We start from the raw sequence: 15,313 nt of genomic DNA, 5'->3' as shown, positions 1-15,313 counted from the left end.
GATTTGGACATCAGGTTTTTAGGGTCTTCTGCTGTGTCTCTGGGTTCAGAAAACTGAGTTCTTTATCTGGTATGTCCTGTTGTCCACCAACCCAGCAAGCACAAGCCTTGCTAAAGGATTTAGCACCATACAGGTGTCAAGGTACATAAAGAAGCAAGACTCTCTGTGTGTGCTATATATTGGACAAAAGTCAAACATAGTCTGTGACTGACACTGAAGATTCCTCATGCCCACTAACTAGCTCACCCTTGGAAGTACAGTAGGCTTTCTTTGAATTATTCTTCCAGCTCTAGCTTAACTTCTCATGTGGAGTTGCCTGCCTTATGCAGGCCTGAACCATGGTTGGGATCCAGCTGTCTCCATGCAAGTGAAGATAATCTTGGGCACAGATGTTCATGCAATTACCTCACTTCTATTTTTTATTTGAATTTTACTGCAGGAGCAATGAGGGTGCTTAGAAGGGGCTGAGGTCATAGCTGAAATTCATTTCCCATAGTTTAAGTGTAAGAGAAAGGGGATGAAGAAATCATGAAGATGCTTTTGTCTGTTAACCTGGGTGAGGAAAGGCCCCTGGGAAATCACTGCTTGTCAGCAAGGGATCCTTGAGGAAATGCTGATTGTGTAATCAAGATCCTGCCAGAAAGCTGCTGCCTTCCTGCTGGCAGGTTCATCTGACTGACAATGCTGATATGAAGGGCAAAGCTTCTTTGCCTCTTCCCAAAGGAGATGAGGCTTTAGGCTCATTTGTCACCATTCCTGCACAGCAAACCCACTCTGCCCCAAGGTGGCAGCCTCAGAAGATGGCTGCATCCCTGCATGTTCAGCTCCTGGAGCCAGGCATGTGCTTGTGTCCTCACCTCAGACACAGCCCTTGCTGGCCTCAAACATCTCCCTTGACTCCTCTGTCCATTAGGCTTGCCTGGTTGGAGGGTTGACTCTGATTTTCCTGGCTTCCTTGTTAATCCTCAAGAAGTACCACTAACCCAGATCAGAAGAAGTTGGGGGGTGGGAGGGAGTCCAGAAATTTCAAGCTTCTATGAAGTTGTGTGTATTTATGCATATATTTTCTTTTAAAAGCCTCTCCTTTCCCTTTTCCATGCTTCCACATGAACTGCTTATTTCATGTATGTGGGAGTGGTCCACACCCCACCCTCTACCCTGGGGTCAGCCTGGGCTAGCTGTGTTTGAAGTCCCTGCATGGATGGGTTGAGCCTCCAGAGCAAGGTGGTCTAGGGGGGTGCAGGTTTGGGGGGGAGGTGTGAGAGGCCATGCATGGCCTGGCTCTGACTGGGGTCACTCCAGCACCACATCAAAATGAGGAGCCCCTGTGAGGATGATGGGGCTGCAAACCACAGCCTGCACCTGAGCAAACTGCAGCTGCCACAGCGTGTCCTCCCCCTGCTTGACCCATCTCCCCAGGCCTCCCTGGGCACTGCCATGACTTGGAGAGCAGCACGGAGGTGCAGTGACCAGGGAAAAGTCATGTGTGGCTGGGAAGCTCCTGGTCTTTAAAGGAGTTTGCTCAGTGCCTGAGGTATTGCTGTTGCAGTGACTTCACAGTTTGTTTCTATCTCCATAACCCCCAGTGCTTTACTCCTTCCAAGTCCTGCAGCTGGATCACACCCTGTGAGCCAGGAAGCTCAGGAAGGGGAAAATGCTGCTTGTGGAGCTGGACATCCAGCATGGATTAGTACCTCTTGGCATGTGTCTCTGCTTACCTTTAAACTTGGGCAGGGCAAAGCATTCAGTCAGATTTGGGAGAAGGCAAAGTCTGATGGGGATGTTTTTACAAGGCAGTGACTATCATCCTCATGGAAAGGAAGGCAAACAAGAAAGTTAAATGAGGAATGGACTGAAACCACAGATGCCTACAATGGAATCCAGAGTCTCTCCACCTCACCAGCTTTCTGAAATACTTCGTAGCTGCAGTTCCCTTATTCAAGGCTGCTGCTGTAGGGCTGATATTGTGGCAACCCTCACTGCTCAGGTGCTCACACCACAGCCATCCTCACTTCTCAGGTGGGCTGCAGGGAAGAACTGTGCAGAACTCTGTGCCAGTGGACTTGCTGCATCCCATTCCCTACCCAGTGTTTCCTGCTGGAGCCTGCATTCACCTTGGGAGGAACCCACTGTCCCTTTATACAGCCTTGAGAAAAAACAGATCCCTGATTTCTGAAGGGAGAAAGGGACTCTCCAAGAGCTGCAAACATCTTAAAATATGAGAATGCTGCAAAAGCCTCTAAAATGTCTCATCCAAGAGTTCCCAGCAGAAATCTGCCAGGGAACACCCCTGGTCTGGCAGCAGGGTGCAAATGGGGTCCCCTTGCTTCTCCAGGCTGTGTGACCCTGTACCACGTGTGGAGGCACAGCTGGGTGGCCCCACACAGTGTCATGACCCTGCACCAGGTGTTAAGGGGCACATGGGTGGCCCCACACTGTGTCTGCTGCCTCTCAGAACAAGGGGCAATTTAGTGCCTTCCCCCAGGGGTTTCTCTAACCCCGGGCAGCCCCCTCCACATACCTGTGGCAGGCTATATACTCCCATGCGTGGCGCCTGGAGCCCTGCCTGCTGGCACCCGTGGTGGGAGAGGGCAGGGGCAGGCAGCTGGAGTGTGCTGTCTAGTAAAGGAGCACAGGAGTGGGGGGAAAAGCCTCATTAAGGATGGAGCAATCAGCTTTGGCTCAGGTAAAGCCCATCATCAGGGCAGTGACATGTCCTCTGCTGAGAGAGTAGTCCTTGGCCAGCCTGATGCCTCACCAGTTTTGATGCCTCTGTGTGAAAGATGTGGTGTCTCTATTGCTGTCAGGGACAGGAGACTGAAAAGTGGGTGGGCTCCACTCCTGGACTTTTTCTTTCTTTCTTTTCTTGGCAAGTAGCTCATGTCTGGGCTGTTTTAGCTGCACAGGGTGGTACTGGTCTGCTGCGGCACAGCAGCCCCTTGGCAAGAGCAGGATTGACAGATCTGGCTGGAGTACAAAGAGGAGCCTCAGGAGGAGCTGGGCACAGGCCAGAGGATTTACTGGTGGAGGCAAACTCCATCCAGCAAAGTATGCAGCTACTGGCTGTGGGACAAAGCAGACCAGGACCTGCAGGGACTGTGGGAGGAAGGTCTAGGGACACCACAAGAGGTGGGGAGCAGCGGGGTGGTGAGTGCAAGGGAAATGCCTCCAGTGCTCCTAGATCAGTGCAATCCCACCAGGGAGGAGAAGAAAAGGCCCTGGTTAAGCATGGGGTATCCCTTTGGAAGACGTGCCCATGGTGAGGGATTACATGGTATGGGAAAATCCTACACAAGGGGGGTATGACTCTGCCCAGGAGAGATGTCTTCAGTCTGCTCCTGATATCTGTGTGATGCCTGGTGCAGCCAAGGTGCAGTGTTTGGGGCTCTGCAGGCCAGGCTGGTGTCTGTGTTTCCCCAGGAAGTTCCTGAAGGTCCAGTGCCTGGAGAGCGGGCAGTGGGAAGAGGGACACTGTGTCCCCGTGGTTTGCAAGCCCCCACCCCCTGTCTTCGAGGGCATGTACAACTGCACGCAGGGCTTCGAGCTGGACAGCCAGTGTGTCCTCAACTGCGAGCAGCAGGGACAGCAGGTGAGTGTCTGGGGGAGGCACACACTGACCACACCTCATGCTTCAGAGCGTCTGCAAAGTGCAGGGCTCCCTGTGCCCTGCTGTGCAACAGTTTGGCCCATCCCAAGGCCAAATACCCTTTTACCACCAAAGAGTAGTCCCTCTACAAGCCCAGAGCTGTTCTTGCTGGGCCCCATCCATGGCATGAGGTGCACCACTGCCTGGGGATGCTCACCTGCCCCCTGGAAAGCAGTGATCCTAAGGAAGCTGGCTTATCTTGTGTGGAAAGGGTCAGAAAGCATAAGCAGGGGGTTTCCAGGAGGTTTTGGGAGCTGCTGTGAAAGGATTCACTTGGGATGATGGGAAAGCTTGCTGCAGCAGCTGTGGTCACCAAGGGGCTTCCGTGGGCATGGACGCTGCTGCCTGGCAGCTCTTCCACCCAGGCATCTTATCAATGCTTGGACAGGGCTTGTCAAAAGAAGGGTGGCTGATTCCCTCTGGTGGGATCCTGCAGCAGCTGGGAAACAATTGCCTTTCTGCTCAGTGCACATAGGCTGGACCAGATGGCTGCAGCCCAGCTGCCTTGGGGAGCTTTTCTCTGGATGTGGCTGGTGGGAGGGGTGTCCTTGCACCCCCAGTGATGGGCAGTGGCCAGGCAGGGCGAGTAACAGCAGCTGCTCTCCCTCTGCTTTGCAGGTTCCCATCGTCTGCACTAAGGAGGGCTTGTGGACAGAGGAGTTCAAACTGTGTGAGAGCTTGCAGGGCACCTGCCCTCCGCCCCCGGAGCTGAATTTCGTGGAGTACAAGTGTGAGCAGGGACATGGCATAGGTGAGGGCAGATGAAAACCAAACTTTGCGTTGACTCACTCATCCCAGAGAGCTGATAGTCACAATAGGCTATAGATAGACTCTTCCTGTACCAATCCCCACTTAACAGAAAAAAAAATCCTGTTTTCTCTTCCATGATCTTTATAGACACAGAGCCAGGAAGGTTTTAGCCTTTTGCTCACCCTGGTTGCACTCTTGGGCAAGACGCAAATCTAAAGCTGTCTCCAGCATTAAGCATCTCTCTTTTCAGAAGCAGCAGGGATTGTCTTTAGGGCAAACCCAGCTCTTTGCACATTTCCTGATCTATAGCCCTCCATTTTTCCTGAGGTCTCTCCACTTGCTACTACTGCTGCTGTTTGCAGGGTTAATGTGACAAGTCCTAGATAAAAGCCATAAAAGCTGCAGTGACAATTGAGTGTAACAGGGCACTTTCACCAGAGGAGGGACCGCATCATCCATTTCTGTCTGCAGGACCTGTTGTGCTTTCAGGAAAATCTGCAACACTCAGCCATGGTTGTTGCTTCTGGTCTGGCATCCCGCTGGGCAGGAGGCTTGAGCTCAGCCCGTATTAGTCTGAAGCAAACTCACCAGTCCTCCCAGTCTGGTCAAACCAGGCTGAGGACAGACTAATGGCAAGGACTACTGAGGTTTAGGATTAGGGCTGGATTCCACCTGTTTTTCCAAGGTGATTTTTGCAGCTTTTTTTCTTCCTGGGTCATGGGAAGGCAGTGAGGATTCTCTGTGGTAGAAAAATTAGAGAGACACTTCTTAACAGATCATATAACATCCAGGCCAGACTTATTTTCATGCTGGGTCCCATGTCCTGCCCATCAAGGTTGGAATCTTTCTCTTAGGTTGTGTTCAGTTTTCCTTTCATCTGGGAGAAGAGAATAGGGCACAGCTCCTGGCTCTTGGATAATTCAGGATTTGGGGAAGGAATTGCTATCCCAGGCTGGGAGGAAAAGGGTCCTCTTTACATCTCTCTATATCAGTGGTGGCCTCCTACAAGACGTTGATGCCTGGCTCCAGGTAAGGTCCTCAAGGCTCTCTCTCCTCCCACAGGTGCTGTGTGCATTCCTTCCTGTATCATTCCTCCCAGTGACCCCGTCATACTGCCCAAAAATGTCACTGCTGAGACAATGGATCACCGGCTGCAGCCCACCAGAGTCCAGGTAAAAGGGGGGATGAATTCTTCCAGCAGGGGGATTGCTGGTAGCATAGAAAGGGAACCTCTCTCCCTCTCCATCTGGTGTTTTAACCCAAAATCTCTGCCTCAGATGAAGAAGGGTAAGACTTGTAAAGACAAGCAGTGGATGCTACTACACATCCTCCTGCTCTCCTTTACCAAAGTTCAGCACAGTTATCAGCCCCCAAGCCAGCTTTCAAGGAATTGCATGATACCACAATATATGAAGTTTTAATGCAAGAATCCCAGTGATTTTTCAGGATGTGCTGTGTGCCTAAACCTGTTAAGCTACTGTTTATTGTCAGCCAGTGTGCTGGGAGAGCAGAAGCCGCCTCTGGCACAGTGTAAGCCTGGGTCCCCACTTACCTGGCAGCAGAGATGCAATCCTAGGCAGGCATTTCCCTGCCAAGGAAGAGGCAGGGCACTGTCAGCTGAAAGGTGTCTCCAGCTGCCAGGACCTGCTGGCCGGCTGGGTGCCTCTGCTGCTGGAACAGGGGAGCCTTTCCCTCCCCACTTCTTACTCATTTTGTAGGCAAAGCAGCTCAAATAGCTCAAATAGTTTGGATCCTCATGGCACGACTTTACCAAAAAGCAGCTCTGCCGGGGTAATATTTCTTAAAATAAAAACGAGATGTATAAGGAAGGAGGTGGAACAAAGAAAAGCAAACAATCTTCCCAGGAGCCAGTGCTCCCATCCAAATGCTTTCCCCTCCTCCTGGGAAGCCGCAGGAGGCCCAGCATCATGCCTGTGGATACTACTGTGCATTGCCTTGAACCAGACCCAGGGCGGGCGGCCGCCGGGGGGGTGAGGATGCCTGGGGCATGTGGGATGGTTAAGCACGAGCCTTGGAAGGAGTCCTTGCCTTTGAGGGATCGGATGGCTTGGCCCGTCGAGGCAGTGGCGTTCAGCTTCCCTTTCACCACCACTGCAGGCTTTCGTGCAAGGGAGGCATTTTGCAGAGAGGAGACACTATTTTAAGAAGGAGCTCTGTCCTTTGCCAGGAGCTCTCTCCCTAGACCATCTTGTTTTCCTCTCTGTCCTGGCTTCTGTCTCTGCTCCCCACTTGGCTCCCCCAAGCCTCCAACAGTTTGCTGTTCCCGGGAGCTGCCATGCTCCATGAGATGGAGAGGATGGGGCAAACAACACCGGGAACTGCACAGGCCACTCAGAGAAGGCACAGTCCTGTTTTGCTTTCATCTCTGATTTATTGCATCCCACAGTTGAGCAGGTTTGTCTCTCTGCCCTTATTTCCCAGGCTGGAATACGAGTATACCAACATAAGTATGCTAAAATGGCATCTGAGTTGCACAACCACCACATACAAAGCAACTCCGTGGGGTTGGGATGCACACATCCTCTTGGCTGAGCAGGATCTGGTGGGCTCTGGAATTCCCCAGTCTTTGCCCCATTAAGCTGGCTCTCTCTGGGGCTGGCTGAGGAGGACCAGGACCTTGTCTTGCTCCAGCCTCATCACAGTCTTGACCAAAGATGCTGCAGAAAAGGACCTTCACCTGGTCTGTGTGGGCAGAGCTGCCCCATCCCTAGCTGCCATGCCGCCTGGGAGTGCTGGAGCTGGTCTTCCTGCCACTGAACATATCAAACAAGGCTGGGAGCAAACACACCTACCCCTCTGTGCAATTCCCGTGCTGTGAAGGGCATCCTAGGACACTTTCACAGGCCAGATGCCGTTTTATGGGGCCTCAGATTTCAAAGCCTGCCTGAACTTTACAAGGAGGAAATTGCATGTGCGGTGGGGCTTTTCTTCCCCCTGTGTAATCATGAGTGTTCCCCACAAACCCCAGCTAAATGAGCAGGGCAGTGTGTTCCAGGGCCTGAAAACTGAGCCCTCCACATCTCGCTCTTGTGTCCATCTGGCTGCAGCAGCTGAGTTTGTAAATACCAGTGAGAACCTCAGAGTGACCGTGAGTCTGGTGTATCTGCTTCAAGTCAGGTCTGGGGAGATGAGTCCTCCCAGGATGCAGTTTTCAGAGCCTGAGCAGGGATCAGTGAGCCGACTGCAGGCACTGAGTGATGACCAGTGACTGGTGAATTCAGTATCACTCAGATATGATGGTAGATTCCAGCCTCTTGTGGCTTACCCCCAGCAGCAGCTCCGCGCCAAGTCAGACATAATGGTGGCACTGCCAACCAAACCCACTTCTCAGGTAGTCCCTGTCCTTTCCCTTGTCCTCTTCCAGTTTTGTATCAATATAGAAGCATAGAATCACTAAGGCTGGAAAAGACTTCCAAGATCAGCAAGTCCAACCAATATACATCTCCGTACAAACACACACACACACACACACACACACACACACACACGTGTGTGTGTATCTGGGCTCTGCCTTGAACAGTGTGCCCTGGTCCGTGGGTTCCTGGGTGCAGCTATCCTCGGCTTGCTGGGCCTCAAAGGGTGCCAGGAGGGTCCTGGGGTGTCACTGCTGTTCTGCCCCACAGTGAGTAATGCAGCGCTGCAGGAGACCCTGTAGCTGCAGAAAGCACTGCTGGCTGTTCCCCTGCCTCATCCACCTCGCCTGACTGCTGCCTTCTCCTCCTCTCCCAGAACATCGTGTGCACGGGCCGGCTGCGGTGGTATCCGGACCCTTCTGTCATTCACTGCATCCAGTCGTGTGAGGTAAGCCCCCCCTGTCCCCTGCCTGCTCCTTCCAGGAGAGCTCCTGGCAGTGAAGACCTGCTCCAGCACAAACCAGACTGCCTTGACCTTATGTTTGCTCTGAGCTGGGCTTGCAGATGAGCAGAGATAGCAGAGGAAGCATCCTTGGGTAGAGTCCCCACAGCCAGGATGGTGCTGGGGAACAAGAGCTGCACAATAACCCATTTCCTTCCTTGCCTGCTTCTTTTTGGCCAGCCCGGGCAGAATATTCTAGCAAAAGGATTTCACTGGCAAGGGGTATCCCCCAAAAGCCTGAGCTGACTCCAAGCTGGAATATTTCCCTAACCAGAACCGCAGTTCTAGAGTAACATGGGTCCAGAAAAGCCCTATGTGACTCACCTGTCCAAATCAAACAATCAGGATTTCCAGCCTTGTGTATGCAAAACAAACTGCTTCTGAAGAATCTGCAGACAAAGAATTCCTTGCAGAAATTGGTTAGCCACTCATTTAGCTTTGAATAATGACCAGGCAGGAGAAAATCATAGGCAGCCTGGAGTCAGTTCACAAAGGAAATTAAAAATAGGCAGTCTTTGTCAAGCACTAGTTGTTATTATGATTGAGGATAAAAGGAAAAAGGGGGGAAATTTTGGAATGTTGTATGCTGAAAATTTGGGATTTTTACCAAAAAGGAAAATGTAAATGGAGTTTGCACACCAAAAATAGCTTTGGGGTTTGCTGATTGTATTTTTTTCTTGTGCTCATTTCAATGTGAATGCTTGCTTTTCCTCGCTGGTTCTGCTGAGCTCAGCTCTTTGTCAACTGCAGTGTGGGGGAAAGGGCAATGTTGCAGGGGGCACGTCCCCAGGAAGGAAACCTCATGGTCTACAGAAGGTGCAGCAATTATTTCCCAAATTTGATGTGTGTGTTGTGCCTGTCTGCTGCGAGACACAGGCAGAAAGAGTAGGGGAATGAGGTACTGTGTGCTAGAGAGGTGTTTGGTGATTGAGTACCAGAAGTTAGTGATCCTCTGACATTTTGGGAGCTCTGTGTCTTCTAAACCACATCTTTTAGCGCAAATCTGGGGTAATGTGTTTGAAATGGGATGGCTTAAGTGGAAGAGCAGACCAGATGGTTGAGTGATTGTCTCTGTGGTGGTTCTGCTAGCACAAGAGAATTTCTTGTGCTCTCTGGGACTAGGTCCTTTCAAAAAAGAAGCCAATGGAATGTGAGGTGTTTCTTCTTCCCTTCCTGTGCAGCTCAGGCAACATAAAGCTGACACAATTGTGAGGCCTCTCCCTTAGGCTCAGGTACACCAGACTGACCCTCGTGTTTCCTCCTCTGTGGTTCCTGTGCTTCACCTCGGGTCTGTGTGTTCAGTGAGAGATCCCATAGGGAATGATGGAAAGTGCCAGTTTGTGTGTGTGTGTGGGAGAGAGAGAGACACACTGAGTACCTCAAGTCCCAGTGTAAGGCACTGTGCTCTCATCAACCACCTAAACATGCTCACAGCCAACATGAGCCCTTTCTGTTCCTATTTGCTTGTCACCCTCCTTTACTCTTAGAAAGCAGACCCAGACAGGACTCTTGGCACACAGGAGGTTAACCAAGCCAAAATCTTGCAGTGTCCCACCAGAAGATGGAGAGATTCCATGTTCTTCATCACCCTTGTAGACTTTTAAATGCTTTTTCTGCTTTCAATTATTGTTTCATCAGGAATGACCAAGCAGTCAGTACATGTTCTTCCATCTGAGGTCCACCAAAGCCCTGCATAAAGCTTCCTTGTGCTGGAAATGTCTCTTTTGATGGGACACAGGACTATAACTGTTGTTTCTGCAGTTGCATCAGTCTGGCAGTTCAGATATCCTGAGGTCAGCAAGTACACCCAGACCTTTCTCTTCCTCCTTTGTTTCCAACTGATGAGCACCAAGCTAACAGCAGATGTTTTGCTATCAGTACAAGAGCTTGCCCTTTGATTTTATACAGGAGAATGTCATCTTGTTTCTCTCTCTAGTCCTTCAGGTCATCTAACTATTTGTTAGATATCCTGATTCTCTTCTGTGGAACAGTGTCTTCTTGCTTGTTAGCAGTTTCATCAGGGCAGGCCTATTCTTAAGGTCACAGTCCCTCACTCACTGTAGCACTAATGAACATTCATCCTCAGACAGTTTCTTTCACCCTTATGCACTCCTTTTTGATACAACTCCCAGCCTCCTCCTCATCCCTGTTTTACTTCTCACTTCTCATACATGTCTTGGTTTATTCTTTTCCATGTGTTTTCTTCTATGGTGCTGCAAGCTGTTAAGGTTGGACCAATAATCCAAATTTTCCTAGATGACTTTTTCTCCCCACATGAGTTTCATAGTAGTCATTGTCTTGCTGTGAAGCATAACTCTTGCTGAAAGTGCCTCATTCAAAGTATTGCTCTGGGAGCTGCTGCTTGGCACTGGCAAGAAGGGAGATGTCACCAGTCTCCCCATTTGACCACAGAATGTTGTTTCTTCCTTATCTGTGCTGACTTCCATCCCCATTCCTCGTCCTCTCTGTACTCCTCCTTGTGAAGAAAAATTCTGCCATTCTCAGAGGCTGTTTCTCTTCCCCCACTCCCTTGTAGAGGCAACACATAGGAGGAGTAGGGGTACAGAAAGAATATAACCTGTGCTCTGTCCTCACTGTATGGTAGCCCCCTCACACACATGGTTCAGCTTCACTTGCCATGGGTCACATTAGTCCCAGGTTCCCTCTCATTCCATAGGAGCCCCTCAGTGGAGACCCCTCCTTTAAGAGCTCAGACTCTGCCATCCTTGGGCAGTGAAATGCTGTTCCAGTGGGCTCTCCATGTCACCTCAGCTCTGAGTCACCCCTCGGAGATTCCATTGTCTCTCCATTGACTGCCAAGTGTGTGTTGGATCAGGAAGTTTTCTCTTCTGGATGCCACAGTGAGGGGAGCAACCCTACATAACAGAAATCCAGGCCACCTGGCAGCTCCTACTGTCTCTCTCTGGTGGAGTCACTTCAGGCCGGGGCATGGGAGCAGTAGCCAAGGCTCAACCTTCCCAGCTCCATCTGGAGCTCTGCCTCATATTGGAAACTCCAGGTCACCATGCAAGGCATTAGAGGGACTCTCCCTCCCTCCCTAAAGAAGGACCACATCTTTATTCTGTGCTGCTGCCTGCTCATCCCTCTCACTCCTCTCCACCTCCCTTCTCTTTCCGTTAATCTGGTCATCCATCTGCCTCCCGCTCTCTTGCTGTGCCTTGCCAAGTTCCCCAGTGCCAGAGCAGTGAGGCACGTACGTCAGGGAGGGAAGGAGGGATGCAAACCCTTCCAGGAGCCCATCAGGAATTCAAGTTAGCGCTGAGCGCACTTTGCCTTTTGAGGGCCAGCGGAACATCTCGTCCCCTGCCATCAGTAGAAAAACAGATGGCAGCACCAAGGGAGGGGGCTTGGGGCTGTCAGGAGAGGCGAGTGGAGGAGGAGGGAAACCCCTCCTCCCCGCCATGGGCTGGGAGGAGGTGGTTTTGGTCCTGGTGGTGTGTTTGACTGCTGTGAGGGAGCTGTTTGCAGCATCTGGGTCATGTTCTCCTAAGCCATCCCAAGGACATCACCTCTGATGCATCATCCTCCTGTGCTCAAAAGCAAGTGACACTGTTGACTTCAGAGGAAGAGACAGCATGTACAGAGATCCAGGTTGCTCCCTTGGACTGCCATGGTCCAAAGCAGCCTGTGCATGAGCACCTCCTACCCTGTGCAATGCCCTACACCTGCACCCTCTGTCTCCCACCACAGGGGCTCTTGTGCTTCACACTGTAGATGTGGTTTAGATGCAAAAGTTCACTTATTTCATCATCGTTGTGTTTACCCAATGTTATTCACAGGATGGGGTAGCCACCACTGTCCTGCTCAAATGCACTCAGGGAAAGCTAGGCTGTTCTTGCAGTGACCAGAGTGAACTTGGGCAGCCAACACATTGTGTAACATGCTTGCCTTACTGTCACCTCCAGCTTCATGTCATTATGTGCAGGTAGCAAAGGGTTAATTGGAATGGCCTTTAACTGGAGGTCCCTGCCTCATGCTCTGGGTGAAGATGGCAGAGAACAGAACACTGTTGTGAGCATGAGCTGCTGGGAATTTCTCAGATCTTCCCTGCATGAGGACAAGGTCTCGCTGCCCTCTCGTGTTGCTGGTCATGTTATCACAATCGTAAAACATTAATCTGTTCTCTGTTTTGTGGTTTTCCTGAGGTATAACAATGGAAATTATTAAATAGGGACTGAAGTGTGTTTGTGGTTGCAAGTTGTTCCCCAGTCTCTTGATCCAACAGGTAGTGAAGGACCCTGAAGGATCCTTAGCTCTTCCCACCAGCATGCACAAAACCCTCACTCAGCACATCTGTGGCTTAAGTCCAGCATTTCTCAGTCAGAACTAACCCTTTGGAAGGCATATGCAATAAGGATGGAGGGAAGTGTCCCCAAAAGTCTGCTGTTCTTTCATGTGATGGGAGACAGGGTGAGACTTGTCCCTGGGCCAGCACTGCAACTGGGCTCCAGCTGCCTCTGCTCCTCAGTCTCAGTGGGGCTGGAGACCCTTGGTTCTCACTCATCCCAGACTTGTGGGTCTCTGATTTTATACCATGGCAAAACTCAACACGGGAAAATGGTAAGAAATGTGATGCTGGTGGAATGCTCTGCTCCAGGAAAGATTGTCTTCTGTACTTCTGAGGCTTGAGGCAGTGAGGACCACAGGCACCCCAGCTGCACCAAGGAGATTCTCTAGAGCACCTACAGCAGCATGGCCAGAATTTAGTCACCCTTTTATGATTCATACATCTTTCTTCTTTCTTGGACCCTGCAGTGCTGTACCTTCCACCCTGTTTGTACAGATAGTGGGGGAACACGAGGAGCAAGGACTGCAGGTAGTGGTCACTTCTGCATCAGACCTGACCTCTGACTGGTGAAGGCAAAGCCCTTCATTCTGGGGAGGTGGAAGGCAAGGTGGGGACCTCTTTACATACCTGGGTACATTTTCATCCTGCTTTTGGCATGGGTGATGTGGGCTGCTCAGCATGAAATATCCAGGGGATGATCCCAAAGAAATCTATTCCTCTTCCAAAAATCTCCTCTGAGGTGTGCTTTTCCTAAACAGTGAGAAGATCTCTGTACTCTGCACACACAGAGTGTGATTGTAGCAGCATCATTTTATTAAGAGACAAAGCAGAGGGAAATAGATCACACAGCAGCAAGGATAAGGGAAAGATGCTAGTCCCCTACCTGCAGGGTGAGGCTCACAGGACCCCAAAAGATGGGGGGTCTTTTGGCATGGGTAGGGCTCCAGCACCCAGACACACCACCAGTAGTGGTGGAGCCCCAAAGAGGTGTGAGCAGCCTCAGCTTCCCCATCACATTGTGCCAGCAGCCCTGCACTTGGGATGTGCTGACCTATGGCTGCTTCTCTGCCTTCTCCAGTTCAGGTGCCTTCCCATCATCCCTATCCATGTCCCACTTTTCCCCCTCCCAGCAGTCACAGTCGTGCAGCCAGTGGTATAGACGGAGTGGAAAACCACTGAAAGCACCCGCTGAAATAAAAATCAATGAGTCGTTTCTGATAATAAACATCCCCAAGCATAGCCCAGCCAACTGCTCTTCCAACACGAATATTCATTCCCCTTCAGCTCCTTCATCCCTTGTACATTGTTTTTCTTTCTGTTTAAGATCTGTAACAAGAACTTGGCAGAAATCAGATACAAGTGGGTCAGGAGGCCCTTGTGGTTTTCAAGGCTTGTTTTCCATAACCCATTCTATCCTGTAACATACTTTGCACAAATGGCTTGGCAGGAGATCTAATCCATGCAGCAGGCGAGCCACTGAGGGCAGGATGGCAGGCTGGTGCTCATGGCATGGGAAGTCCTGCCTTCTCTTGTGTGTCCCAGCAGTGAACTGGTGAGCCACCATACTTGCCAGGAGCACTACTGACACACAGCAACTTCCTCTGCTCCTCTCTCCCTGTTCTTTCCTGCTTCTCTTCTGTTAGCACTAGATCAGGGTGTAAAAAAGACAAGGCTGAGGAACTCACCGTGAACAGATCATAGACACGGATGTTTAAATGGAAGCAAATATCTACTCTGATGTGGTGATCTACAGCAGCATTTCATCCCTTTCTTCCCTCTTATCCTTGGACTGTGCAAAGACCTTTCCAGATGGCTCTCTGCTGAGACATGAGGCCTCTGAGCAGCACAGTGCAGAGGAATAATAAAATACATCCCCATTCAGGGGTCCAAAGTGCTGCATGTTCACCTCTGCAACAGAAGTATGTCCAAGCCAAATCCTGGCCTGGGACACAGAAGCACTTTCAGGCACTGTGAAGGCAAGGACCTGCTCTCCCAGGATGGCCATTGACAGCAGCCTCTGGAGCCTCTGTGCACTCCATCCCTCTTACAGACACCAACCCTGCACAACCTCAGCCCAGACTGGTTCAAATGGGCCCAGCTGTTTGCAGGAAGCCGTGTCCAAGGGACCCTGGTGTCCTGAAGAACACCTAGAGCTCCAACCAAGACTGCTGGGAGTTTGTGGTATGGCAGTACCAGTGATGTCCATGAGCTGAACTCAGACAGCAGGCTGTTGCAACCCTCCAGCCCATCACCATCACCTCTGCCCTGAAGTGTTCATTCAGGTACGTGGAGAATGTTCTCAAGCAGCAAGCCTCTGTTTCTGTAGTGAGACCTGGGGAGAAGACGTTGGAGCTGGAACAGATACCTCTGAAGACCTGAGATGTGGTATAAACGATCTGCATGCTTAGCTGACGAGTGGCTCAGGGACACCAGCAGGCTCAGAAGCAGTTAGAATGTCTCTGTTTTGCTTTCTGACCATGTCTCAGGTGATGGGGTAGGTCTGTGATGTCTCCACCAAGCCATGCAACAGGCATGTGCCTCCAAGGGACAGCGGCCACACTTCAAAAGGAACAGAGGGATGGCTCAGGGGACAGAAACTGGAAGAGATAAAAATGGACAATGAAGCATTAAGTCTGTAGGATTTTGTTTCTCTTTTTCAGGCCACTTGGTCCCAGCTTCCTGTTTCCAAATTTCTAGAGGTCTCTTCCTCTGGGTAGTGCTCACCCTGCTTC

At 50.9% G+C, this 15,313-nt stretch overlaps 1 protein-coding gene across 1 annotated transcript in view; it reads left to right on the top strand.

Moving 5' to 3' along the window:
* Window positions 1-15,313, top strand: part of PAPPA2 (pappalysin 2) — an 87,294-nt gene that overhangs the window by 64,755 nt on the left and 7,226 nt on the right. Inside the window, exons 17-20 of the mRNA XM_064427716.1 lie at window positions 3,421-3,589; window positions 4,265-4,397; window positions 5,459-5,568; window positions 8,147-8,218. Of these exons, the coding sequence (XP_064283786.1) occupies window positions 3,421-3,589; window positions 4,265-4,397; window positions 5,459-5,568; window positions 8,147-8,218 (484 nt within the window). The remainder of the gene's footprint in view (window positions 1-3,420; window positions 3,590-4,264; window positions 4,398-5,458; window positions 5,569-8,146; window positions 8,219-15,313) is intronic.

This window comes from Passer domesticus, chromosome 7 (assembly GCF_036417665.1).
Source record: "Passer domesticus isolate bPasDom1 chromosome 7, bPasDom1.hap1, whole genome shotgun sequence".
In the NCBI taxonomy this organism is placed as follows: domain Eukaryota; kingdom Metazoa; phylum Chordata; class Aves; order Passeriformes; family Passeridae; genus Passer; species Passer domesticus.
This window is presented reverse-complemented; position numbering and strand designations above follow the sequence as displayed.